The sequence below is a fragment of the Pteronotus mesoamericanus genome, unplaced genomic scaffold, assembly GCF_021234165.1.
Source record: "Pteronotus mesoamericanus isolate MK-2021 breed Mesoamerican mustached bat unplaced genomic scaffold, CSHL_Meso_final contig_246, whole genome shotgun sequence".
Lineage (NCBI taxonomy): Eukaryota > Metazoa > Chordata > Mammalia > Chiroptera > Mormoopidae > Pteronotus > Pteronotus mesoamericanus.
Genome location: NW_026555104.1, coordinates 11,481,783 through 11,509,758, shown reverse-complemented (window position 1 = coordinate 11,509,758; position 27,976 = coordinate 11,481,783). Strand labels below are relative to the sequence as shown.

At 36.6% G+C, this 27,976-nt stretch overlaps 1 protein-coding gene across 1 annotated transcript in view; it reads left to right on the top strand.

The window, feature by feature from the left end:
- Positions 1-623: 623 nt before the first annotated feature.
- The window catches only part of SSH2 (slingshot protein phosphatase 2), a 230,047-nt gene continuing 202,694 nt past the window's right edge, over positions 624-27,976 (top strand). The window contains exon 1 of the mRNA XM_054573257.1: positions 624-815. Within this exon, the coding sequence (XP_054429232.1) occupies positions 753-815 (63 nt within the window). The 5' untranslated portion in view covers positions 624-752. The remainder of the gene's footprint in view (positions 816-27,976) is intronic.

Genomic DNA, 27,976 nt, shown 5'->3' with positions numbered 1-27,976 from the left:
TCATAAAAACTCTGAGGCCGAAGGGTGGGAAAGCTGAGAAAAGGCCCGAGAGCCGGGTCGTAAGGGCATAAAAACCAGCGTCCTGATTGCGCCAGCAGGGTTTCTAGCTCAGTAAGTCCCACCCACACTCAGAGCGTTTGAATCCCCGCAGAGCCCTTTCCCTCCAGAAAACGTGTTTGCGTCAGGTTTTCTCCTGTTTCTTTTCACTAAGGTTGATTAAGCTGTGCTCCCCACCTCATAAAACGGTTATCAATGAAGAGTTGGGACTCCAGCGACCCCAGCGCCGGGGCCCCTCACCCCTCACCCTTCGACCCCCACCCCACTCCACAGCCCCCAGCAGCCAAACGGCGCAGTTTCAGCGCGAAGGAGGAAACCCGGGAGGGGGCGGCGGCCCGAGGCGCACACTCTCTGCCGGCTTCCGGCAACTCAGGGGTTACCGCGAGGCAGAGGCGCGCGCCGAGGGGGAGAGGCGGTTGCTGACAGGTGGCGCCTGCGCACTGGGAACGCTCATTGTGCCCCGCAGCTGCCGAACCGCCCGTCAGTCCGCCCGCCAGCCGCCCGTTCTGTACGTCAGTCTGCGAGAGTCCGGTGGTGGTTGCAGAGCCTGCGGCCGTTCTCGCGGCCTCCTCCTCATCCTCCCTGTTCCCCTCACCTCCACCTCACACTCCCTTCCCCATTCCGGCTCCGTCACCCTCCCGTCCCCCACACTCAGGACAAGAATGCCCTGCCCGGAACAACCCAGCAGCACCTAGATGGCTTTGGTCACGGTCCAGCGATCGCCTACCCCCAGCACCACCTCCAGCCCCTGCGCTTCGGTGAGTCCCTCCCGGCGGCCGCTCAGCTCGCTTCTGTCACTGCGGCTCCGCTTTGCCTCAGCGGGTCCCGCCGAGCGCCACTGCGCACGCGCCGCGCCGCTTCCCAGGCCTTGGCACTCGGCTGCCGCGAATCCCCCACACGCCCCATCTTAAAGACGAGCTGCAGGAAGTACAGGACGTTGATTTTTGCCCCCATCACTCTGGGCACCTAGCTCTCACAGCCCTCGCCTGAACCCCCGTGGCATGCTTTCCTACGGCTTGAGCACTTCCTTTCGGGAATGAGTCATTCTGGCTTTTCACCCTCCCCCTTCCTTTTCTCTGTTGCTCTGCTGCAGGGAGAGGACCATGGGACTCCTGCGTTGCCCCTAACACCCACCCACGTCCCCTTACCCACACCCATTTCATGGACCCATTCTGTACTCGCACACTGCACACCCTTCTTCAGGCGCGCGCTCGCTCTCTCTCTCTCTCTCTCTCTCTCTCTCTCTCTCTCTCTCTCTCTCTCCCTCCCTCCAGTCACTTGCTGTCTTTCTTGTGCTCCGGCTGCTGAACGGTAGTTACTTCTCGGTTTCTTCCCTCCTCCCCTCCCCCAAAGGGTTGCTGTGGTCTCTGCTTCTTGGACCTCTTGCCTTTCCTCTACCAGATCCCAAAGCATCTGGTGCTGCATGATGACCAACGCCAGTTCACACCTTACAGACATTTATGCCTTATTCTCATTGCTTATGATCATTCTTGTTCTTGGGTCGTGTTTGTATGGCTCGTTAGTTCAGATGCCTATGCCAGTGAAGCATGCTGCCAGCAGGAAAATACCCAGTAACCAGTCTTTTCCTGCTGGGCCCTTCTTTCCTCACCCTACCTCTACTCCTGTACACTATTCTTTTAGGCTTTATTTTTGAAAGTAATTATTTTTCAAAAAAAAGAATAATATTGCACCAGCCGGGCGAAATGGATTTTTAAAAAAATCCAGATGTTGTAAGGGAAAATAGACTGAATGAAAATATGGGCAATTGGAAAAACCATCTTGAAGTGTAATTTTTAAAACTATTGGTGGATTTAGTAGTTTGAAGTTGCAAAAAGATTCAATAAACACTGTGCCACCATCCACTGTAAAAAATCGGGTTACTCTTAATATTTATGTTATCTGGCTCGTAATTTCAACATAGTTTCCTGATTTTCAAAATTTTGTTGTGTACAGTGGTGGGTGGTTTCTCTTTTTTTTCTGAGCTTCCTTTTGCATTTTGTGTTACTAAATTGACAAATAAATGCTAATTCTAGAAGTGGTTATATTTCAGAGGTTAATTTACCTTATGTGGTTCCAGAGTGCAGAACTAGGGTCCTTGGATAAAAGTTCAAGAAGGCAGATTTCCACTGATTGTAAAGAAGAATTTTATAACAGTGGAGTGAACTGCCTTGAACATTGCTGAAAGTATTAAAGCAAAGGCTGGATGGAGACTTTTTGCCTAGGAGGTAATAGAGAGTATTCCTGTAATGGGGGACTCCTGAGGCTTTTTCCAACTCTTAAGATTCTGCAATCTGAGAATAATTGCCCTTTAAAGCTGGAAAACATTTTAAGGTACTCTGAAGACAAATATCGTAGAGATAGAAATTTACGATACAATACTTTATTCTTATGTGGTACTTTCGGCTAGTTTTTGGAAAGTCGTTAGCATACCATCAGAATATCTTAATTCACTCCACAAGTAAATTCTTTGAGGACAGCCGTTAGCAGGATTGATTTTGTTTGAAAAGCAACTGAAGGTTAGTGGAGTCATGCAAATAAACTAGAAACCAGTATATTAGTGACATAATTTTCCCTGGGCATTGTTCAAAACATTTATGCTATAAAAATATTCACATACATCCCATTATCATACTAATTTTTGAGGTGAATGATTAGTGTACAGTAAGACCATATATACTTGATATGATTTAATTAGCCAAACTTGGTTATTTTAGAGTTTTGAGGTATGTTAACAGTCACTTCTGACATAAGTAATTAAATTAGTCATGTGGTAAGCTTAGTTGTTGAGTTGAATGATATTTCTGTATCTACTCTCTATACTAGCCTGGTTATTTATGTTGTTTATATGTGGCCCATGGTACAAATGAATGCTAGGACTGGTCTGTGTGTGTATGTGTGTGTGTGAGTATGTGGAACAATCAGTGTTGCTAATATGACTGATGAGCCAGTTACCTTTCCCTTTAAATTGTTTTCCTGTTTCACTTTATCCAGAGCTGTGTTCAGTTGATTTGTCTCATGATCTTTGTGTTCCAGCCTGCATTCCAGGATGGTGTCTGACTTACATATATTTGCTGTTGCATCTTTTGTTTCATGAATAGGTTGAGTTATTTGTTTTAAAAAAATTAGCAAAAAGAATATAGAGAACCATGAAAGGAGAGATTTAATTTTGTGAGGCTGGAAATTTGGCTGTTTATTATATTAAGCATTTTATTATACTTTTCCATTATAGGAATTGTAACATTTCAATACTGTCAGTTTTTCAGTATTCTTTCACTAGAGATTAAACAAATCTATTGATCATCTACTCTGTGTGATAGACTATTGTAGACACTAAGATATATAAGAGATACACTCTATCAGGATATGTAATCTTGGGAGGGAGGAGGAGGGAAGGGGATGGGAGGAAGAAAAAACATAAGGGGAGAGGGTAGAAAAGGAGAATGAGAGGAGTGATATTGTATATACATGAATATTCAATTTGTAATAGCCATTGAGTATTGTCTGAATTCAGATAAATTCAGTAATGGCAAAAGTAATATCAATCTCTAAATCTCTTGGGTTTTTCTCTATGCCAGGCATCATGCCAAGTACTTTACATGGATTGGCTCATTTACTCCTCACAATATGCCCAAGGGAAATTGCTATTTCTCTCTTACAGATGCAAGAAACTGAGGCAAAGATCTATTAAGGAATGTACCCAGTGACATTCAGCTGTTGAAGCTGTAATTCAAACCCAGATGTGTCTAACTTTAGAGTCTGCCATCTTTTTTCTTTGTGGTAAACCAAAGAAGTATACAAAGTAGGTTGTTCTTGAACTAGCCTTGAAGGATGGGCTGAATTTCTGTAGGTTGAGAGGGAAGCTGGGAAGTAGAGGATATTCTAGGTGGAGAGAAGCTGTGTACACCAAGATTTAGAGGCAGAAAAGTGCAAGGCTTATCTGAAGGACTTAAATAGGCCAGTTTGAGGAAGAATTTGTTTGGAAAGAGTAATAGGAGATAAAAGTGAGGAGGCAGCTAGAGCTAAACAGGGACTGCTGAGTTTAGGAGTTTGAACTTGATAGAGTAGGTAATGCAAAGTCCTCAGAGGTTTCTGAGCAGATATGATCACCGTGGTGTTTTAAGAAAATTAATCTAGCAGCTGTGGGCCAGAGGGGACGAGGCCACAAGTGGAGCCAGTTAGAAGCTGTTACAGTAGCCCAGGTGTGAGAGATAATAAAGGCCTGAACTGGGAATGTGAAATGGTAATGAAAGAAAGGGAGAGATGTGAGGGATTGTAGAGAAGACACAAAGGACCCAGGGCTGATTGTGTATAAGGAAGGAGGAGTCAGAGATGCCAGCTCCAGGAATATTGTTATTCCTAGATAATAGATGTTTCCTAATTAATTGGCAATTTAAGAGTTATCTCTTTCCCTCCATTTTTTTTCTGGTATGAATTTTCAGAATAAATACCTATATTGATTTAGGGTCATACAGACACAGTGAACTACTATAAAAATCCCTTAGTTTTCTGTACTGCTTTATATTTCTCAGAATGTTTTTGTGATCATGATCTAGAGCTTTTTAGAGCAGCCTAATAAATTATGCAAGACAGGTTACCAAGGTTAAAGGACTTGCTGAAGGTTATAAAACTGGTTGATGTAAGAACCTGAACTAGAACTAAGTTCCCTGTCACATCTCTTTCCATGGTGTGCTAAGAGAAACAGCATATGAACTTTTGATCCTGAGACCTTGACTGGCAGTATGGTAAAGGAAGCAAGACTTGACATACAATCAAAAACTCACACTCTCTTTGGAGTTTGTTTATATTCCAACCTTGATTACCTAGAACAGAACTATCCAAGTCTGAGCAAATCATTTTTGGGTGATACCCTATTCAAAGCCTATTATCTCTTAATTTACACAGAATTCTTCTAACCGTGGCTATTTAGTTTCCTTACTTTTAGAAGATTATTACCAATAGCAAAAGAGGAATGGAAAGTGGCAGGTGTTGCTAAAGGCTGGCTCCTTATAGTTCTGGGAAATGATAGCTGATGGTTTTACAGCAAAAGAGGAGAAAGATGTCTTAAGGAAAATACATAGCAGTTACAGACTACATAATGTAAGAACAATACCCACCTAAGATTTAGTACTCCCTCAGAGCTGCTATTAATGGTCATAATGATGACCCTAAAAGCTTCATCTTGTTTTGTCTTGATTTAAGCAGTCAAGATTGAGCGAAGTATATTTTTAGATAGATGTTCATTTAAGTTTCACCGAAGTTTTGATGTTTAAGATGGACATTTTAAGTAACTGGGAAATTCACTTACATATATTTATCTTATTTCCTGGTGATGCTGGATAAATAAGATATTATTGAATTATATATATTCAGATATGACCACACCTCTCTCCCTAAGCAAAGAAAATGAAATAGCAAATATAAATAGATTTCTGTGAACTATAGATACTTTTACAAGTGATGCTTTTTAATTTTCTTGAAGATAGCTTTAAGAACTTTCTTAAACTGTAGAAATAATACAAAGTCATTGTAGGAAATTTGGAAAATACAAAAAAGCACAATAAAGAGAATGAAAGGTATGTGACGTAAAGCTGTGTATATATTTTACATAGTTGCAGTGCTGATATATATATATAATTTTATACTTTTTAAGTTTGATATGTATCATATATTTATTGCCATATCACTTAAATGGCTGTATTGAGAAGTGTTATAACTCATTCTAACCATTCCATTTTTGATGAACAAGGTGTTTCTCAATCTTTTTTTTTGCTATTGTAAATTCCATTGCAGTGAACATCATTGGGCATAAATATTGAATTTAATTTTGGAACATTTATTAAGATTTCAAGAAACAAGATTACTGGATCACAGAACATAAACGATTTTAAGACTTATACATTTATACTTTCTAGACAGGTTGTTCAAGTTAATGTATATTCCAACCAGCATAGTGTAGAAATGCTCATTTCTCCTAGCCATATTTACACTGAATATTCTCATTTCATTTTTAATCATTAATAACTTTTGAGCATAAAGATAGTTTGATATGTATTTTATTATTAGGTTGAATAGTTTTTCAGGTGTTTATTAGGCATTTCTATTAACTTTTTAAAAGATAGTTTTTTTTTATTTTATTTTTATTTATTGATTTTAGAGAGAGAGAGGGAGGAAGGGAGAGAGAGAAACATTAATTTGTTCTTCCATTTATTTATGCATTCATTGGTTGAGTCTTTTATGTGCCCTGATCTGGGATTGAACCCACAACCTTGGTGTAGGGGGAGTAATAGTTTAACTGAGCTACTTGGCCAGGGCCCGAAAGATAGTTTTATTGAGTATAATCTACAAAACCTAAAATAAAACTATTTTAATGTATACAATTTGGTGATTTTTAGTAAACGTAGAGTTTAAAGAATGCACTTTCACTACAATCCTGTATTTCCATTATGTGAGTCGTTTATTCTTTTCAATCTAAATACCCTCTTGATAAATTATCAACATTAATCCTTTATTGTATTTATTAAAACTATTTGCTTTTTAATTGTTTGTATTACCCTTAGCATAAAGACTATATACCACAGAGTTTTGCTTGCAAGACTTTTAATAAGCCAACTTTACTTATCTCTTTAGCCTTGTCTATTCCCAAGTCCCTTCCTTGCACACTGTTCAGTCAAGCTGACATGTGATGCTCCCTTTTATCTCTTCGCTTTGTACATGCTGTTTCCTTTAGCTGAAACAATTTTCCTTCATCTCTTTTCCTGACTAATTCCTACTTATTCTTCAGACGCCAGCTTAAATGTTACTTCTTTTGGGAAGCTTCCCTGACTCCACTCTCAGACTATGGTAGGAGCTCCTTCTACGCACACCATAGCACCCTTACTCATCATGGCTCTTACCTCTATTGCACTTGTTGTTTGACTGCTTATCTCCCCAACTAAACTGTAAGCCAGGAATTGGGTCTACATATGCATATTTTTGTGTCACCAAAGTCAAGAATATTGGATACATGGATCAATGGATGGATTGATATAGTCATATTTAGCAATCTTTTCCATTTTGAGTTCTTCCATTGTTTTTAAGCATTGTTCTATTTCAAGAAGCCCAAAAAATATGACCACCTTTAGGACTTTTCATATATACTGCTAAATTGTCCTCCAGAAAAGCTGAATCAATCTTTGTTGACAAGCTATGTATAAAAATATCTGCTTCACTGTACCTTCACCAGCCATGAGTATCATCATCATCATTCATTTTCTTTATCATAAGAGCTATTTATTGAACACTTACAGTGTACCAGACTCTGTGCTGAGTGCCTTACATGCATTATGTTATTTAATTTTTATATCACTCCTGTGATGTAGGTATTATTATTTTCTTTATTTTACAAAGAAACTTGAGGCTCAGAGAAGGAAAATGAATTTTCCAAGATTATAGGGCTGGTCTCTAATCCCAGAATCCTTTCTCTTAACCACTAGTATTTTATTGCTGTTTTAATTTACATTTTTAAATTCAGAGGTTAAACATTTTCCCAAATACAGAGTCTGGCAGAAGTAACGCCTGCTCGAGTGTGGTTGGTAGGTTAATAACATTGGTATCATAATTTATAGTTTTAATTTGAACATTTCACCTAAAATCTCTTATGGTGTGCTTGAATGTGATATTGTTGTGTTACAGAATTACATGCTTATGATTTTGTAATAAAAATGGGGCATTATTTGTGCTGGACCCTGTATTTATCATATATGGTTTATATTCCTTGTTTTGTAAGTCACTGATGTGATTCACTCAGCTTTCTCCATAGATAGTTTTGCCATATTGATATATAAATATTTTTATATACTATGAATATTAACCTTTTTCTGATATGTTGCATATTTTGCCCCAGCTTTTTATTTTCCATTTTTTGTTTGTTTCTGTTTTATTTATTTTGATGTGCAGATATTTAAACAATTTTAGTGCCATCACTCCAAAGTCTTTTTTGGGTGTTTGTTTTTCACACTGTTTTTCTACTTAGTTTAATTTTCCATCAATAGAGTAGAGAAATATTCACCTATATTTTCTGAAGTTGTCTTATAGTTTATTTTTAGTTTTAACTTTAATCACCTGAAATTAATTTTACTACATGGTATGAGGTAAATATTAAATTAATTTTGTTCCAAATAGTTAACAACTTGTCCCAGTTCATTTTATGAAATAGTCACTCCTTTTGTCTAGTGGTGTATAATTCTACCTCTGGGAAATACTAAATTGGAGTATAAGCTAGAGTATGTTCAATTGCTATTCTCACAGGAGTTTTGTTAGTTTAGCAGGTATTACTCAGTATTCATTAAATTGCATAGACAGAAAATAAACTTAAACTAGCTTAGATTTTAAAATTTGACTCAAGTGCCTGGGGAATCCAGAGGAAGAGCAGACCTTTTATACTCAAAACTTACCTTCAGGTATTTCATCCTTTCTGTCTGGCTTTAAGTGAGAGGGAGCAGATTCTAGCTTCTCCCGAGACTGAGAAAGGCACTGTGAAGAGCCCATGTTATATAGCACCATTAAGTATTACTCCAGGTTCCAATAGTTTAGGGCTTTACTGTTTTCCATTAAATGCTTGCTGTCAAGGTTGGCTACACAGTGCCTGGCCCATTGTAAGCATTCACATGTCCATGTTTTTCATTTATTTGCTCATTCATTCAAAAAACCTAGGTGAAGGAGGGAAACTATTTTAAAAACTCTTTATCTAATATGCCAGAGGCAGGGTACACATGAGAGAGATCTAAGGAATCTTGTTAATCAGCAAATATTTAATGAGTGCTATTTTGTGCAGGTAATCTCATCCATTCTCTTTCTCTGGCTCTCAGCACTGAGTCCTTTTCAGATACTTTAACAAACTGCCCTGCATTTTCTTGCCCAGCTAAGCAGCAGAGTTGCTGTTCACAGTGCCCCTTATTTTCCAATTTGTCAAGAGAACATCTGGTGAGGTGATCTTGGCTCTGAATGTAGTGAAAGGTCCCGTGATTTCCTAAATTTCCTGAGAGATGGGAAATACTTGACTTTCTGAGTGGGAGAGCATATGCTTAGGAATAAATGGAGAGAAGTAGTATATTGTGTACCAGCCTAGATTATGGAGCTGTATGATTGAATTTAAAACAATAATAATTTATTACCTTTTTGTATCCTGTGCTATACTTGATTCTGAAGATATCTATTTATTTACTCATTCATGCCAGGATTGGGGATCAAGCAGCCAATTAGTCCCTGGCTTCAGGAAGCTTAGCATGTAAGTGGAAAGACTGGCATTAAATAAGTAGTTATAATACATTGTAGTAATCACAAATTATATAAGCTTTGAGGAGGAGAAAGAAGGCCAACAAGGACTTCTGAGTTGAGCCTTAAAGATTGAGTGGTAGTTGGTCTGCAAATGGAAAGTGAGGGGTGAGTAGCAGGAGAGAGGGAAGCATTGTTAAGCATGAGCTGAAGGCACAGAGCTAGACATTGATGTATGGTGGGAACCACAAACAGTACCATTCTGATGTCATGTGAAGTACAGAAAAGGAGGCAGGAGAAGTAAAAATAATTTCTTCTGAATTGTAACATCTAGGCACTTACTTTTACCTTTAATGTAGTATATGGGTTTTCTTGGCTTTCCTTTGAAGTGAATCTGTTAAAATTTATGACTACAGGCATATATAACTATTCTAATAACTACTATGTTTCACGTGTTTGCTGTGCTGTAGACACAGGGTTTGGCACTAAACAGACATCATAACCGTTTGAAAGAGAGGTATTATTGTTCCCATTTTACAGATGAAGAAACTGATTTTCAGAGATGTGTCTAAACTCCATGAGATAGGAGTGGCAAAACTGGAATTTAAACTTGGGTTGTCACACTCAGAGACTAAATTACCTTCCAAGTGTTAGAATTAGTCTCTTTGTCTATGTGCTGTTTGAGTAGCTTCCATTTTTTTAACCATTTTGCTTCATATTTGTCCTGCTTTAGTTTGAAATCATTATAGTCTGAATTGTTTTGTGGCTTATGCCTTTATACTTGATAAACTCAATTCAGCAGAAGCTTGTTGTGAGCCTTCTCAAGCACTGTGGGATTACATAAGGCATTATCCTTACCTTAGAAGTGGAGTGGGGGAAAACAACTATAAGCATATAAAATCAAAATAGTATGGTGAGTGCGACAGGGAATGTGGGACAGACTGATTGGAAAAGATAGAGGAAAGATCTTTGCAGCTAAGAAAATGAAAAATATGTTATTTATTTCTAAATATTAATTCTTTTCATTTTTATTTACAATTGGAAGCTAGTTTTATCTACAGTGTGGTTATTGTAAGATAGTGTTGTCTCAGGTATGGTAGCCAGATATTGAAGCTTCTGTGGAAAGTGTGTGTTTTTAGGTATTACCTTGCCCTCACCTCTTCTACCTCCGTACCTTTCCCTGCTTAAAGAAAAAAAAGGAAACAAACTAACAACCTCTTTTTTACCGGTTCAGACAGATAGCAGAATGTATGAAATTATGTTTATAGAAGTTTAAGGGAAGATATATCTGTACAACTCATTCATTGGAGCAATGATTCTCTACTTATTGCTTCAGACACTTTTACAGAAATAACAATTTGGGAAAGCCTTTACTTCATAATTACAATATTTAGCATGTCTCAGACAAGAATTAAAATAAACCACAAGTTAGCTTTTCATGATATATTTTCTTAATCTATTAAGGAAGCTCATTGATTCTTTGGAGGTTGAGAAAGCAATTGTGGTTTAGAATAAAAATAGTATCTGCCAATGGTTTTAATACAGTCCACAAGGGGGTGGGGAAGCCCTAAAAGTATTTTCATCTCTTTCTTCTTAGGCCTTCCTAAATACCTATAGCAACATGAAGCAATCTAGCATAGTGGTGGTTTGGAAGCTGTCTGCCTGAATCCAAATCCTGGCTTTACGATTTACTAGACTCAGGTAACTCACTTAATTACTCTATGCTTCAGTTTGCCCATCTGTAAAATAGACATAATAAATAGTACTTCTTTTACAGAAGTAAATATTAAGTGAGATAATGCCTGGCACTAAATAAGGATGCACTCATGAAGTATTAGTCATTTTTATAATGTTGGTGATTTAGGGTTGCTATTTGGTTATTAAGCAATTTTTCATTATAATACAAATTTGATAGTGAAGATACTTGCTTTATGACAGTATAATTCAAATGAATAGCCTAGTTCAGGAGTTTTTCTTTTTTCCTTAATTTTTTTTTTAATCTATAGCTTTATTTTTTAAAATTAGAGAATTTCTGCTCTCATTAATCTCCATGGCAAGGTATGTTGTGTATGATTTTGTAATGACCTGGAGCACAATGCAGAATGATTAATGCAACTATAATCTTTAAAAATCTTCTCTTAAGAGCTTATCAATGTACTAGGCCATGCTTAGCAGCATATTAACCTATTGAATGTTTTGTAATATGGTAGGACAGAGCATTGCAGGTGGTCACCTTAGTTTATATAGTCAAATCAGCCTGAATATGTTGGCATTTTTAATAATCAAGACTATAAATCATGTGTGAAAATAGAATAGAAATTGACAGGGTTTTTTAAATATAGAGAATCTGGGGACACTGAATGTGTTCATGGGTTTAAATATATCTTTGTACAAGAAAACAATAGGTGAGAAGAATGATTTGTGTAATCCAGCTATACCAGGCAGTTGGCAGTTGAAACTGAATGCAGCTTTGAGAAAAAACAATTCCAAAGCAACTGAATGAACTCACATATAAAAAGAGGTCTTTCGTTTAGACTTTGGTTGCATTTTCATTACAGTTTTTACTATTGAACGCTGTCAAAAAAGAGAGACAATCTATTTCATTTCTTCTTAGGAAGAGTACTGAAAAAAATTACACTAAACTTTCTGAGTCCAATATTTTGATTCGTCTTCTAAATCTGTCTTATAGAGAGGGGACCCCAAAAAACCCGGAATTATCTTCTGGAAGGTGGACCCCTTGTAGTACATACAGGCTTCCTCTGCTAGGTGAGTGTTCTAGAAACACATCTGTATTAGTTTACCAGCTGGCATGTTTGTGAGAGGCTGTGCTTCAGCCTCAGTGAATTTTTTTTATTCAAGACTCTTTCAACACATTTGCCCATTTCAGGGTGGGTGATTTACCAGCATACCTGCCCACACGATGTTGAATGTTTAGCAGTTTTTGACCAAAAATGACATGGCCTCCATGTCCTACTCTCCCTTATTTATCCAATCTCTCCCTGAGCTATTTTTTTGTTTGTTTGTTTGTCTCCCCAGATGAAAAATGTCCTCAAAGGGAGACATTTTGCTGGGGTGGAAGAGGTGAAACAAAAAAATGGCAGAAGTACTAAAAGGCGTCAAAATTGATTAGTTCAGAAAATGTTTTAAGCAGTGTAAAAAATGCCTCAATAAGCATATTGCATCAAATGGGGAGTACTCTGAAGGTTTCTGAAATTTAAACATGTAAGAATAAATGAACAGTTTTTTATAAATAAATGCCGAGGGTTTTTGGGTCCCCCCACGTACAAGCTGCAACTTTTTCAACTCTGAGCATTTTTATGTTGATTCTGTGGTTTTCAGTTAAACTTCAAAGCAACTGTAGACTGTAAAGTAATTCTGGTTAGGCAAGGTGTGGCTGAAAAATCCAGGAATTCCTCCACTTGCCTACAGAACATTCTTGCAGGATATGGAATCTTGATAAATAGGGCTTTTAGTAGAAAGAAAATATTCTTAGGAAATTTCCACTTAAGCATCAATTTGTAAGATTTTAATCTATAAAATTAAAACATTTAAGAGAATTTTATTAAACGAACCAATGTTGAAAAGTCATCTTATATTCTTGAAATTGTCTTACAGAAGACTATAGTTGTGCAAAATTAAAAACTTTAAAAGCCCAAGGGTGATTTAGACCTCCGTGTTGCATGAGCTTGTTCAAAATGCCCTCCTGGCGAAAGTTAGAAATAAGAGATGTTGCTCACCAAATTAGTGTTTGGTTTGTTTCCAGCTGTCCTTAAGGTGATTCAAGGCACTTAGAGGAAGACTGTGTTTTAACAGGTCCAGGGCTTATGCTTGCTTTTTTTTCATAGATTTTTTTTACTTTATTGGATTGCATTCATTTGCAAACATTTATTAAGTATCTACTGTGCACAAGACTTTATATCATTTAAGCTGCTAGTACAGTCTACTCTTTTTAAAACCAGTTGCCTTATCTGAACATGTGATTTAGAAAATTGGATGATTGAGGTTCTGTGTTTTATTCTTTCTTCATTCTACTGATATACTGAAATCTCCCATTCGATTTTGTACTTTTTTTATTCAGTATTTTATTTGTGGCTCATTATATTTCTGAAATAACTATAATAGTGGTTCTTTAATTAGGAAAAAAAAACTTCGGCAACAGTTATATGGATTCCACAGTGAAACCTTATAGTATAGATTTAGATCATATATAGTCCAAATTCAATGATGAAGGGAAAAAGTTATTGAAATGGACAGCTGCCTTTGGGAAAATTTGAATGCACAAAAATGCATTTGAAAATGTATGGGCCAATAATTGAGAAAATGCCTTATCAGATAGTTATTTCTTAAACCGTTCCTAAAACTAGAAAGTTCTCTTTTGTCATTTTGCTTTTTACCTAATTCACTTAATTTATTACTGACTTTCCAAAATACCATTTTGGAAGCTGAAAGCAGAATTTCTTTAACATCAGCAAGCAATGCAACAATGACTTTTTAAAAACCCTGCTAAACTTTATATTCCTCTGAAGAAAAAGTATTTTCTATGCTGGTATTCAGCATACTTTTCTTAGCTGCCAAATCCACCCAAAAGGACAGTTTCCCTCTCTTGATAATTTAGTAATGATTTTTTGTTTTAAGTACTTGCTCTCAAGAAAATAGGCTGCATTGTAGCATAGTGGTAAAATTGGCCTTAGGTTCTGGAGCCAGATTCTGGAGTTAAAATCCCATCTCCCACACTTATAGGTATAGACTTTGGGCAAATCACCTTTTTAATCTTCAGTTTCCTTATCTTATGGGATTACTGTTAGCTTTCATGAAATAACTAAATAAATGCTTAACATAGTGTCTAGAACTATAACATAGTGAGTATCCAGTAACTGCTAATGATTACTAATGACAAGTGGGATTTAATTTCTTTGCTTCTGGCACAGTACTTAATTTCAAAAGATTATGATAGTTGGCTTCCAAAGCATAGTAATATATTTGAATCTTTACTGAATTGTGTCCAATATGTATTACTCTCAAATACATTAATTTATGAGTAGTTTTATACTCTGTATAAGTACCGCACGCTAACGGATTGCGCCACTGGAGCTCCTAATTTTATACTCTGAATTGAAATCGGCATAACCATCTTTGAGTGGTAAGGAAGTAATGTGTGATGAAATACATTTGAAGATAATGAAAACTGTAGTTTGTGGTTATCTACAGGTGCCGTTAAAGCTATTAAAGTTTCTTTTAGGTAAAGATGCAGTGAAATTTTGCACTGAGCATAAGTCTGAATTTAATGCTCAGTAGGCACAAATAAGAAATATTTTAAATAATTTAGTCTTTCATTTTTATTATTTATCAAAGAATTGACAAGAAATAGTCTTTTGGCAGTTGAAGTATGTGTCATTTCTTGAAAATGCTTCTAATGAAAGTCTACATTATTTAGCTATACCAAATGACAACCTTCTTAAAATGTCCCACAGCATCATCCCTCACCTGTAACATCTGAAGTTTTTGTGAAATTCTGGCTTAATAGCTTTATATATCAGAACCCTAAACTTTTCACCAGTAATGTGCAGTAGTGGTACAAGCGTACCTTGCTAAGACTCCTGAATCACAACCTCAATTTCTTGTTTGGGCAATTTGGGAATACAATGATTTTTATATTTCCTTGCTACTTCTATGTGAGAAATCCAAAAGATTTCTTGGGCTTTTAATTATTATTGAAATCTTGGAGTTTATTCATAAATATTGCTTCCTAGGATTTCACAGAATTGCAGAACTTGGAAACTGGCTTTTTAACTCCTCATTTTACTGTTAGTTCCTAGAGTTTCACTTCAGGGATAAAGAATAATTCATCTGTTGGGAAGATTCAGGAGAGTTTTTACTATTGTAAAATCCTTGTATTACATCATTAATAGGTATTGATTGGAGGTTTCCGAAGATGTTAGGCATTCAAGTGGACACCTGAGTTCTAGGCTGGAAATACATTGAGGTATAATATAGACCATCACACATTTAAATGTGGCAATGGGATCAGGCAGGTGACCAAAATTAGTGAAACTGGCCAAGTAGGGTCTGTTCTATGTTCGAGACTAAGAATCCTTATCAAGGTTGCCAGTTGTGACCAAGTAAGAGTGTAGACCTGATGTTGCCAGAAAAGTTTTCTATTTCAAGAAACACTAGTAACACAGATTGCTATGTGAAATCTCCTCATTTTTAAATGTTGGCAGCTGAATTGGCTGGAAGTGATTTTGACTGCAAGTAGCAAAAGACCAAGGTTAAACCAGAATACTTTTAGTTTATCTAGCAGAAAATCTAAAGATACATAGTCCAGGACTAACTCAGCAGCTTAACAATGCTATATAAGGATTCAAGTTCTGTATAACTTTTTGTTCTGCCATTAATAGTGTATTGGATTCCCATTTTTATGCCTATCTCCACATAAAAGATATCTTTTGTGCCTGTAGGCAATGCATCCTTATTTGATTGGAGAAGGGGTAAACGGTGCAAGTGCCAGTAGGTAGCTATACCTTTACTTAGGAAAGCAAAAATTTTCTCAGAAACCAATCCCCCATTCCTAGTAGACTTCTCTTTAAAACTCTTGCCAGAACTAGATTACATGGTTACCTCAAGGTGCAAGAGAGGCTAAGAAAGCAAGTATATGACTTTCCATCTTAATCATTGAATGGCAACAAAGGAGAACAATGCTTAGGATAGCTGTTGCCAAACTTTGTCTATCACAACATCCAATGGAGATTCAAAGAAATGTATCTAGAGGGCTAAACAGAACATATTTGTGGCTCAGCTTTATCTTATGAGCCACCACTTTGTGAGCACTTTATATACTCTATTACTTATACTACTATTATATAAGTAATAGTACTCTATTACTTATTCCTTACTTCTGTCAGTTATTTTAGGTTTTCAAGGTAACCTAGCAGAAAAGAGACATTGGTTTATAGTGTAGAAACAAGTTAGAAAACTTGAACATAAATGCTGGTATAAAGACTTGCTAGCAGGGTAATATTGGACAAGTTTGCTTAATCTTTCTGAACCTCTCATTCTCCATCTGGAAAATGGGCATACAACATTGCAATATGACATTAGCAGTTAAGTGCAGAGACTTTGGAAACAGAAAGATGTAAGTTGTCAGTAATCATCTAACCCTCTGTGTACAACTACCATGTACCTGTCCCTGTTGTTTTGGTATGTGCTGACCCATATCGTGTCTTTCATCTAGAAATTTGTTCTTGCGAACTTTGGTTCTTTGGGAATATTATAACACCCCTTACATAGCACAGGCATATTGCTGCTATGAATAATAACGATCTTAATAAGGACCAACAGTAAATAACAAACACAACATTAGATAAACAGTATCATATGACAACTTAGATCACAAAATCAGCCTTGCAACCAGAGTCCTTTGGGACTTTGTGAAAAATAGCAGCATGGGCTCTCTGCAAGCCTTAAATCAGGCTTGCATGAAGGGGTCTGCGACCTAGTCTGGGATGTGGCAGAAATGCTTGGCTTTGAAGAAGGCAAATACAATGCCACACTCTGTTAGTAAATGCTCTGGGCTTAGTGCTATAAATAATAATAAATATAAATTTTAAAAAAGACCTAAGTTGAAATTCTATCTATGCCAAACTAGTTGCATAATCTCTCTGCATGTTAATTCTGTAAAATGGGGTTAATAATTGAACCTACCTCCCAGGGTCTTTATGAGGACCAAATAAAATACAATGAAGTCCCACTTAGTGATTCTAAAGTTAGCATATAAGGCAAAAATCAGAGTCAAAATTATCCTTGGGGAAAAAAAATCACTTCAATAATTTATAAAGCACAATATGCATGGTTTTGGGCGTACAACTCTGTAACTGAGACTGTCTGAGGGGACGTGGTTTCTCCCATCTCACACTCACTTGTTATATGTAATGGTAAGTGAAATCATGTGCACTATCACATAACATTTTCATTCATGTTAATTTATTATCTTCTGAGCAAATATTATCAAATTAGTGTAAATTAAATACATATTAGATGCAATTCCAGAATTATTATTTGTGAGATGCTTAGCATAGAACCTGGCATTCAAAAAGTGGTAGGTGGTGTTACTGGTGAGTACAGCATATGATGTTTGAGGATGAAGAAATTGAGGTTGTCCAGGGCTCATCTTGGCTCCTGATGTGCAACATAGGCCAATGGTAATTTTTTTTTCTGCCACACCAGTCAAAATTTATAATAGATGAGTGTGGTCAAGGGAAGGATGTCACTATTTTAGGGGTTAGGATAGATTATTAATTGTATTTCAAAGGAAAACTAATGTAACTGCCTCAAAATTATAGGCCAAAATGAGCATGATCCCCCCAAAATAATATACTAATTTTACTTTTTTATTGTTTAAATTGTGAAGTATATCATTTACACAGAATATTTTAATTTTTTTAATGCAAAAATTTTTGCTTTCTTTCAAATTCATGATGTAAAGGTTTTCAAAGGACAAAGTGATATTAAATAGAATACAAGATGTCAGGAAGTCCTAATGATAAATTCATCTGTGAGTCATTCATCAAGGATGTTAACCATTTTCAACTAAAGCTACACTGAGCCATCAACAGTTTTACAGTGTTGACACATATATCTAACTAAGTACCCCACTGATAAGAAAAGTACTTATGACAAATATAATAATAATCTTTGTACAATTACTTTCTAAATAACATGCATTTGTAGCTTAACATACTTTGGGACTTCAGTTGCTTGGGTCAGAGCATGGCGCCCAAATATAATGAATCACAGAGATATAGAGTAAGACATAAATAATAGCTTAGGAAATTGCATATAGGAAGGCATAGTTGCCTCCCTTTTCTTGGAGGAAGTATTTCTTTTTGCAAATTACAATGGACCGGGGTACAACTCTCAAAGTTACCTTGAGGATTCAAAATTTAGAAGTAAGAATAACAGTGGTAGACAGTAAAACTCTTAAGAGCAATAATATTCTTTAGTTCAAGTTCTGCTGAAAGTAAAGTTGTCTAAACTTGTACCTTATCACTTGTTGCTTGGTATAGGATTGTCTTGTTTTTAAACAAGGAGGAAAATCTTGTTTTAAGGTGACTCATAGTGACGTAGTATATTAGTAACGGGGTGGTGTTTCTTTGCTCAATATGAACACGAGTAATAACAGATACTGGCAATTTTCCCATGAAATTTAACTCATCTGGGGAATTCTTAGGAATCTGTGTTTATAATTACCTGGTTCCAGGAAGTCTTAATAGTAAGAATAGTTCAATGTCACTTCTATATGACCATGGGAATTTAAGGTGTGGCATTTATATGAGTTATAATTAGCTTATGCTTTTCAGACTTTAAATATCTAGCAATCTTTCTTATCTGTGATTATTTTCTCACCTATCTTTTGAGAGCCATTTATCTATGATTGGATGATTTATCCATTTAAAGTTAATTAAATTCTGCAATTGAATCCTATTTTATGTTGTTGTTTTTTTTTTAAGATTTTACCGTGGTTATGGAATTATGTCTAATAGTAACTTGACTTTGGTATCATTATAATTGTGCAGATATTGCCGTGACACCTCGAAATATGGTTTGCTAGTAAAAGGAGGATAGGATAGGTATGGATAACTGAAAAGATACATAGACATTTATTCTCCTAGTTAGAGATTGAGAGATTTTTATAATTTCCTGTAAGAAAAGTTGGGTTGAAACTTCAAGTCATTTTTACAGTAAGGAAGATTACCCATTTTTAAAGGTTTTATTTATTTATTTATTTTTAGAAAGAGGGGAAAGGAGGGAGAGAGGGAGAGAAACACCCATGTAAGAGAGAAACATTGATTGATTGCATCTCCTATGTGCCCTGATGGGGGACTGAACCCACCACTCCGGCATGTGTCCTGATTGGGATTTGGGAACTGCACCAGAGACCTTTCCCTTTACGGGACCACGCCCAACCAACTGAGCCACACTGGTCAGAGCAGTTGCTTGGGTCAATATTTAGAATAATAAATATTCTAAAGCTAAAAAAGATTTGGAGAAACTGTCTCATGAAACACTTAGGGAAAGTATTAAAATGTGATAAAGTTTTAGCAGGGTTGATACATTTTGACTGATTGGTTGACATTCTTTTCTTGAAGAGAGTAAGAGAGTTTTTAAAAATAAGAAAATGTGTGTGTCCAGATATTGATGAAGAGTAGCCTATTTGACTCTGGGCCTTAGTTTTTTCTTTATTTATTTGGAAGATTTCAGTTAGTTAAGGAATTCCAGGATATAGGGTAGTAAAACTAGTTCTTGTAATATAACAGAGCTTATTTTGAAAGGCTGTTGGCTAGGTCCTAAGGAAAGTAGACAGTAGTGTACAAAAGATGCAATATTAGATCTTAGATCAACTTAGGATCAACTTAGATCAACTTAAGATCAACTTAGATCTTTGAAGCTCCTTTTTGTCATTGCCTTCAGTTCTTTTAAATATCTCCAAGGGTAGCAAATCTTCCTTTAAGGGTGAATTTGATTTTTGGAAATAGCCAAGAATAATTCGTATCCATATCTGATGAGAATTAACCAATCCAAAACATCTTGTCTTTTATATTTCAGGATCTAGGGGTAGAAGAGTCTCAGTCCCCACCCTCAAAGCTGTGGGACAATGGTTGGTGCATAACCATGGGGGCAGGTGGCACATAAAAATACTGTCTTAGGGATTTGGCAGGGAGATGCAGAACAAGGAAGGGGGCTCTAAGCCATTGAGCTGTATTCACAAAATTAGTAATTTTAGTAAAAGAAATAAAGAAAAGGAAAATAGGCTTGTCAATCATGAGATAAATTTTTGTGAATCATAAAATATCTAAGGAGATATTCCAAAAATGATTCAAGTAGTGTGATGTTATAGAACCTCTAAGGTGATTGTTTGAGGAGAATATCCATTTTACTTTTTACTTTTATTTTTTAAAAGAGACCATTCATTTTAAAATACACATTCTGTTGTGCTGGCTAAAAGAAGAGACATATTTATTATTTTATAAGCTTAAATTGAAGTCTTTATTTTTATCTTAAGAGATATCTCAAAAAATACCTGTACAATTAACATAGATTTTGTCCATTGTTCCCTATCTCTCCTAGACGCCTCTATCACTTATGATTTTTTTTTAATTTTGAGGATAAAGAAGACATTCTCCTTTTGCAGCAAATTTGAGTGGGAGAGTGGGAGAAAAGGTAAAATTCAAGAATATTTTGAGCTGATCCATCTCAGAGACAGAGTAGTTAAAATTAGATACTTTTTTTCACAAAGATGTTAAATGATAGAAAAAAACCTTCAGATGAAGAGAGTAAATTATTGAGATTGTTTTTAGTGGAACAGGAAGTGAATGATAGATAAGGTGACCTTATAACTTATCATCCAAACCAGGGTAATAATGAGAATGAAAGGGGGTACTAGTAATGATTTCACTTGCAACAGATACTAACTAGGATGTGCAAACCAGGGATATGTGGCTACCCTACTGATAGAACTCATATTTATTTGATATTTATTTGGTTGAGTTTTAACTGAGGGGGTAAGTATTTTGTTTGGAATTTGTTTCTTATTATATTTATTTGAAAACACCTTACCTAAGTTAGTTATTTCTTCCTTTGTCTAGAAGAAGTAATAACCAATATTTACTGAACACTTACTCTCTGTCAGGGACCATTCTGAGTTCTTTAAGGTGTGATTTGATTCAGCCTTCACAACAGCCCTCTGATTATAGGTACTGTTGTTATCTTCCTCATTTTGCAGATGAGGAAATTGAGGTACAGATAAGGTATAGAACAGGATTAGAATCCAGGCAGTCTGATTTTAGAGCCCATTTTTTAACAGCTCATGCTAAAGATTGACCTGCCTTATCCTTTGTGTCTTAAACTTCAGTCTTGAATTCTGTATGTGATTTTTGGTGGGTCTAAGAAAGAAGATCTAGGAAATACACCTGAGGTACCCTGGATTTTGTTGTTGTGTTGTTTTCTGCCAAAGCTCGACCTTATCTTCCATTAGTCCTCATTAGATAATGTCCAAATGCACAAAAATCTCCATGCATATGTCAAGACTTTTTATGTTATTAAATGTAGTCTATAGTAATATCTTGTTTTTAGGACATTAATTACTGATCCCAAGTATTAAGTTGTTAACAAAATGTCATACATATATATATTAACAAGTAAAATAGGTATGCCCAAAGTAAATAACACTGGCTTGATAGGGGAGCCATTTATCTGGTTTTGCCATCATTTAACTGGCCAATCTCTGCATCTATTTGGCCCTACTTTCTTCATCTGAGAAATGAGTTGAATCTCTAAGGTCCTGTTCACTTTTAGCATTCAAAGATACCATATATTCTAGGTAAAGTGTCTTCGGAACCATGGAATAGCAGTGGAAGGAGTACTGTAATTGGGGTTTGTTCCTGAGTTATTATGGTAATTATTGGCTGACATGCAAAACAAGACTGAGATGTAGTTCTGTTAACTGACCTCTGGGTCCATGCCTCTACACAGGAAGTGTGATTTACATGCTATGTCTTGGAAATGTATTTTTAGATGCTCATAGTGTTTTATTAAGGATCTATACAGGGACTATTCAGCAGAGAACAGAGACTGTTCAAGGCTTAAATACACTCAGTAATGAATTAATACATTAATTACTAAAATTCTATTTTTAAAAACTTGGGCTTTTTTTAACCTCTCTTGAGGATATGTTTATTGATTTTAGAGAGTGGGGAGAGAGAGAGAGAGAGGGATTGATGTGAGAGAGAAACATCAATCAGTTGCCTCCAGGATGCACCCCGACTGGGTATGGAACACGCCCCGTAAGTATGTGCCCTGATCAGGGATCGAACCTGTAACATTTTGGTGCATGGGATGACACTCTTAACCAACTGAGCCACCTGGCCAGGGCATGGATGGTTTTTAATATTATACTTGGCATGTTCTTATGCTTTTATATTTTTAATGTTTTTTTTAACAGTAAACCTATTTGATTCCTGGGATGCAGGATTGGTACAATATCTGCAAATCAATTAATATGATGCACCATATAAAGAAAATGAAGGATACAAATCACACGATAATATTGATGCAGAAAAGGGATTTGACAAAAATCCAGCACCCATTTATGATAAAAACTCAGTAAAGTGGGAATAGAGGGGACAGACCTTAACATAATAAAGGCAATATATGACAAGCCCATAGTTAACATCATACTCAGTGGGCAAAAACTAAAAGTATTTCCCTTAAGATCAGGAACAAGACCAGGATGTTTGCTTTTACAACTCTTATTCAACATTGTACTGGAAGTCCTAACCACAGCAATTAGACAAGAGAAAGAAATAAAAGGTATCCAAATTAGAAAGGAAGAAGCAAAGCTTTCATTATCTGCAGCTCACATGATACTGTATATAGAAAACCCTAAGGACGCCACCAAAAAATTGCTAGAACTGATAAATGAACTCAGTAAAGTATCAGGATACAAAATTAGTATTTAGAAGTTGGTGACATTTTTATATACCAATAATGATCCATCAGAAAGGGAAGCTAAGAAAACAATCCCATTTACAATTGCACCAAAAATATAAAATACCTAGAAATAAGTTTAACCAAGGAGGTAAAAGACCTGTATTTGGAAAACTGTAAGACACTGAAGAAAGAAATCGGAGACAAATAAATGGAAGCATATACTATGTTCATGAATTGGAAGAATTAACATCATTAAAATGTTCATATTACCCAACCCAATCTATATAGATTCAACACAATCCCTGGCGAAATACCAATGGTGTATTTTGCAGAACTAGAACAAATAATCTAGAATTTTATATGGAGCCACAGAAAACCCTGAACAGCCTCAGCAATATGGAGAAAGAAGAACAAAGTTGTGGATATCACACTACCCAATATCAAACTATTCTACAAGGCCACAGCAATCAAAACAGCATGGTACTGGCATAAAAACAGACACAAAGATTAATGAATAGAATAGAGAGCCTAGAAATAAGTCTACATCTGTATGGTCAATTAACATTTGACAAAGGAGACCCTGGCTGGGATGCTCAGTTGGTTGGAGCATAGTTCCATGCACCAAAAGGTTGCGGCTTTGATCCCTGGTCAGGACACATACCTAGGTTGTTGCAGGTACCATCCCTGATCAGGGTGCATAAAGGAGGCAATCCATCAATATTTCTCTCTCACATCAATGTTTCTTCTTTCTCTGTCTGTCTGTCTCCCCTCCCCTCTCTTCCTTCCTTTCTCCCTCCCTTCCTCTTCAAAATCAATAGACATATTCTCAGGTGAGGATTAAAAACAAATTTGACAAAGGAGGCAAGAACATACAGTGGAGTAAAGAAAATGGTGGGACTAAGAAGCACAAGTGGGTAGTTACAAAAGAGTCACAGGGAAGTAAGTAAAGTATAGGAAATATAGTCAATAATATTGTAGTAACTATGTATAATGCCAGTTGGGGTACTGGAAATATCAAGGGGAATACTATGTAAAGCATATGATTATCTAACTAATAAGCTGTGCATTTGAAACCAATACAAAATAAATTTTAAAAAAAAGACCTTTGCTTCATCTCAGAACAACAAAAACCCAAACCAGTGAACATATTTGTACAACTGAGGCAGTTTTTTAAAGAAGAAACAAAGAGTCCCTCTTGATAAATGTTGAAACCCCTTTTAAAAATTCATCTGAATCATGATGTTTAAATTTCCTTGAAAATTACTCTTATTGAGCATAATATTTACTAATGTAAGTTTGGAGAATGATGGTAACCCATATATGGACATGCACTTTCTCCTTTAGGAAGCTGTAGATCAAAAACTTCATCAACTTTAATTCTATGAAAGACATTGTTACTTTGCCTCTTAATGAATTCCAGTTTCCTATCAGAAATTTTAACAGGTCGAATAGGGTACTTTATGTTTTTGAAAATGTTGTTAATGAAAATTGCCAAAGAATCTTCCTTCATTGTTTATGGTTGTATTAGAATGTGGGATCCTTCTGATTTTTGAAGTAGGTTCTTAAAGATCAGAGAATGATAATAATTTTACTTTTTTTCTTCTCTCTTTTTTTTTATTCTTAGAAGGAAAGGGAGGGAGAAAAAGAGGGAGAGAAACATCAATATGTGAGAGAAACATTGATTGGTTGCCTCTTGCAGAAGCCCCTACCGGGGACCAGGCCACAACCCAGGCATGTGTCCTGATCAGGAATTGAACTGGTGACCTTTTGCTTTGTGAGCCAACACCCAACCAACTGAGCTACACCAGTCCATGCTACTTATTTTCTTAATTGTAAACTTCATCTCCTTCAGGGAATGCACATACTTCAAAAGGCAAGCGAGGGGTGTTTTATCCCCCTGACACCAACTAACTCTGATTGTCTGAACACCAGATAGGTATCACTTCAATTTTGACACTAACTATCTAAAGTTAGCATCAGACTCTATGGGTTTAAGGGCTCAGACCCATAGAACTGCCTTTACTTCACACACCCATCTCAAGTATTGGGTCCCCAGGTTACTCACACCTCTGTCCAGCTTGGCTATGGACCCCTTAGGAAGCAGAATACTCACAGACTGTTTCCTAAGGTTCAGTTTTAAAGGATACAGCTCAGGAACAAATAAATGGAAGAGATATGTAGGGCAAGATAAGGAGGGAGGGGCACAGAGCTTCCTTGCTGTCTCTAAGTTTATCACCCTCACAGCACCTTGATGTGTTCACCAATCTGGGAGCTCTCTATCACCATTTAAGCATTTTTATGGAGATTTCATTACAGGCACAACTGGTAAATTATTGGTGGTTAATCCCTAGCCCCTCTCCTTTTCCTGGAGGTTTGGGGATAGGGCTGAACTTTCCAAAGTTCTAATCAAAGTTTGATCTTTCTGGTCACTAGTCCCCATCCTGAAGCTCTCTAGGGGCCTTTCCAGAGTCGCCTCATTAGAACAAAAGATGCTCCTATCACCCTTATCACTGAGGAAATTTCAAGAAGTTTAGGACTTTTCTGCCCCAAACAAGACAAAGACCAAAATCTTTCTCTGATACCATGGCAGGAAAGCCTAGTCTTTGGTTAATAGGAGTTGGGAACTAAGTGCCTGCTTCATAGAATAAAGGCAGTTTTGTGGTGGACCTGCTTTCATAATTCCCTAAAGGTTGAATAAGACTGGATGAAGTAAAGAAAGGGGAAGAACAGAAAAGGCATGGAAGCCAAAGACACTGAGGTAAGTTCAGAAAAAGTCAATATTCTAGATAATAAAGCACTTGATGGGAGAGAGACAGATACTAGATTAGAGAGCTAAGTAGACAAAGACCAAGTCCTGGGGGGCCCTATATGCATTGGTAAAAAGTTCAGACTTAAACTTTAGCCTGTACTTCTCAAGCTTTAAATTGCATCACAGTCACTTGGGAAGTATGTAAAAATTCAGATTGGCCCAGGAATGTGCAGTTTTTATGAGCATCCTTTGGTAACCCTGACACAGGTAGCAATGTATTTGGCAATGAAGAACATGAAGGGTCTTATTCACAAAAGTAAGATCAAAGCTGTTTGTTATTGAAGTGTATTATTGCAGTAGCCAAATCCTAGGACTAACAAAGGCCCAAACTAAGGCAGTGTGATTGGGTAGAGAGGATGAGATAGATTAGAGAAGAATATGAAAAGTAAAATGGTAGGGGCTTGATGATGGGTTGTGAGAGGTGAAGCAAAGGGAGAAGCCTAAATTCACTCTTGCAAATTGTGAGCTTGGTTGGGCTGAGTAGATGGCAGATACCATTAACACAGATACAAGAAGAAAAGCTTCAATGGGTAGAAGATGAGTTTAGTTGTGGACATGTTAAGTATGTAATCCTATGGACCATCTAAGGAAGTGTTTCCATTAGGCAGCAGGATATCCAAGGGGACTGGAGATGAAAATGTAGAACTAATTAGTTTATAGGCTTTTGTTGAAACTCTGAGGGAGATGAGATCACTGGAGAAATACCATAGACACTAACTATTCAAGACAGAACCCTGAGAGTCCCCATGCATAAGGGGTAAAAGTGGAAAAGGAACATCAGAGACTCAGAAAGAGACTCAGAAAGACAGAGACTCAGAATGAACAGCCAGAAGGCAGTTTATGGAAGACCAGTAGAGAACGGTATCACAGATACCAAATGAGTAGTCTTAGGAAGGAGTGAATTGTCTAGTTCTGTCAAATGCAGCTGAGAAATCTAATAAGACAAAAACATTCTGAATTGGAAGTTTGGAAACCTCCAGTGACTTGAGTTAGAGTAGTTGCAGTGGAAAGGTGGGACAGAGACACCTGATTGCAGTAGATAGAAGAGGGAACAGATCAAGTGGAAACAGTGAATATAAAAGATTTCTTTCCAGAAGAGTTCTTGTTAATGGAAGGAGGAAAAGAGGATTGTATGTAGAAATAAATGAAGATTTGTCTTGTTTTTGTTTTTAAAGTATGGGATAGATTTGCAGGTATTTATATGCTCAGGGAAATGAGCCAAAGGGATGAGAGCGAGGGAAGTGCTAGAAGATAAAAGTGAAAGAGGAGCTCAAGTCCCAGGGGAGGGTATCTAGAACACTAAATAAGGAGTTAGTCTGGAATCGGAAAACAGCGAACATCCTCTGTGATTTAAATATCTGTTTCCTATTATGGTTGAATCTTACTATATAGGATGCCAGTCAGTCTTTATTTGTTGTAGAACTTAAAATATACCCAATGTGTAGTTTTATCAGTCTGTCTGTACCACAGATAAAAATTCCCATGAATAACTACTAGTTATATAATATAGTATATCATGTATAATTAGGTTAATACTAATCTCTTGCTTTGACTTCTGTATGGACTAGCAAAAACCTTTCTGAAACATGGTAAGAAAATGAATCTTCTGTTTCTTTTTTTATATGCTTCCTTTCTTTTTACTGTTGTTGAATACATAGTGCACAGCCAGTAAAATGGCAGCTCATGATAGAATTTGGAAAATGTTTGAATAACAAAGATATAGCCTAAAATATAAAAGGTATTCATCATTCAAGGTTTACAGTCCTTGAGTTTATTAACTCTACAAATTAGCACTAAATGCAGTTTTTAATAGGTGCTTTTTGTTTATATAACAAAAACTTGTCACTAGGCATAATTTCATTTGGCCATTAAGAAAAACAGTTGTGTTTAATGATGACTTGGTAGATTTTCAGCCTAGGACATGTTTACTAAAAGGCATGTAAAGTTCACTGGGAGAATAGAATGCTACATGAGGGGTGGAGGGGTGGGGTGGGAAACAACATCCAGGCTTATTTAGTCTCTAGCATCTTTTTTAACAAAAGATTTTATTTATTTATTTTTAGAGAGAAGGGAAGGTGGGGAGAAAGAGAGGGAGAGAAACATCAATGTGTGAGAGATACTTCAGTGGGTTCCCTCTCACATGCCCCCAACTGGGGACCTGGCCCACAACCCAGGCATGTGCCCTGACTGGGAACTGAACCTTCAATCCTTTGTTTCACAAGTCAGCACTCAGTCCACTGAGCCACACCAGCCAGAGCTGTCTCTAGTATCTAAAGGCCAGTTATAAATCTTTGATGATTTCAAGTTAGTAATATTCATTTAATGGTGATGATAGTAGGAGAAAGAATACTACATATCAAAATGGATTTACTA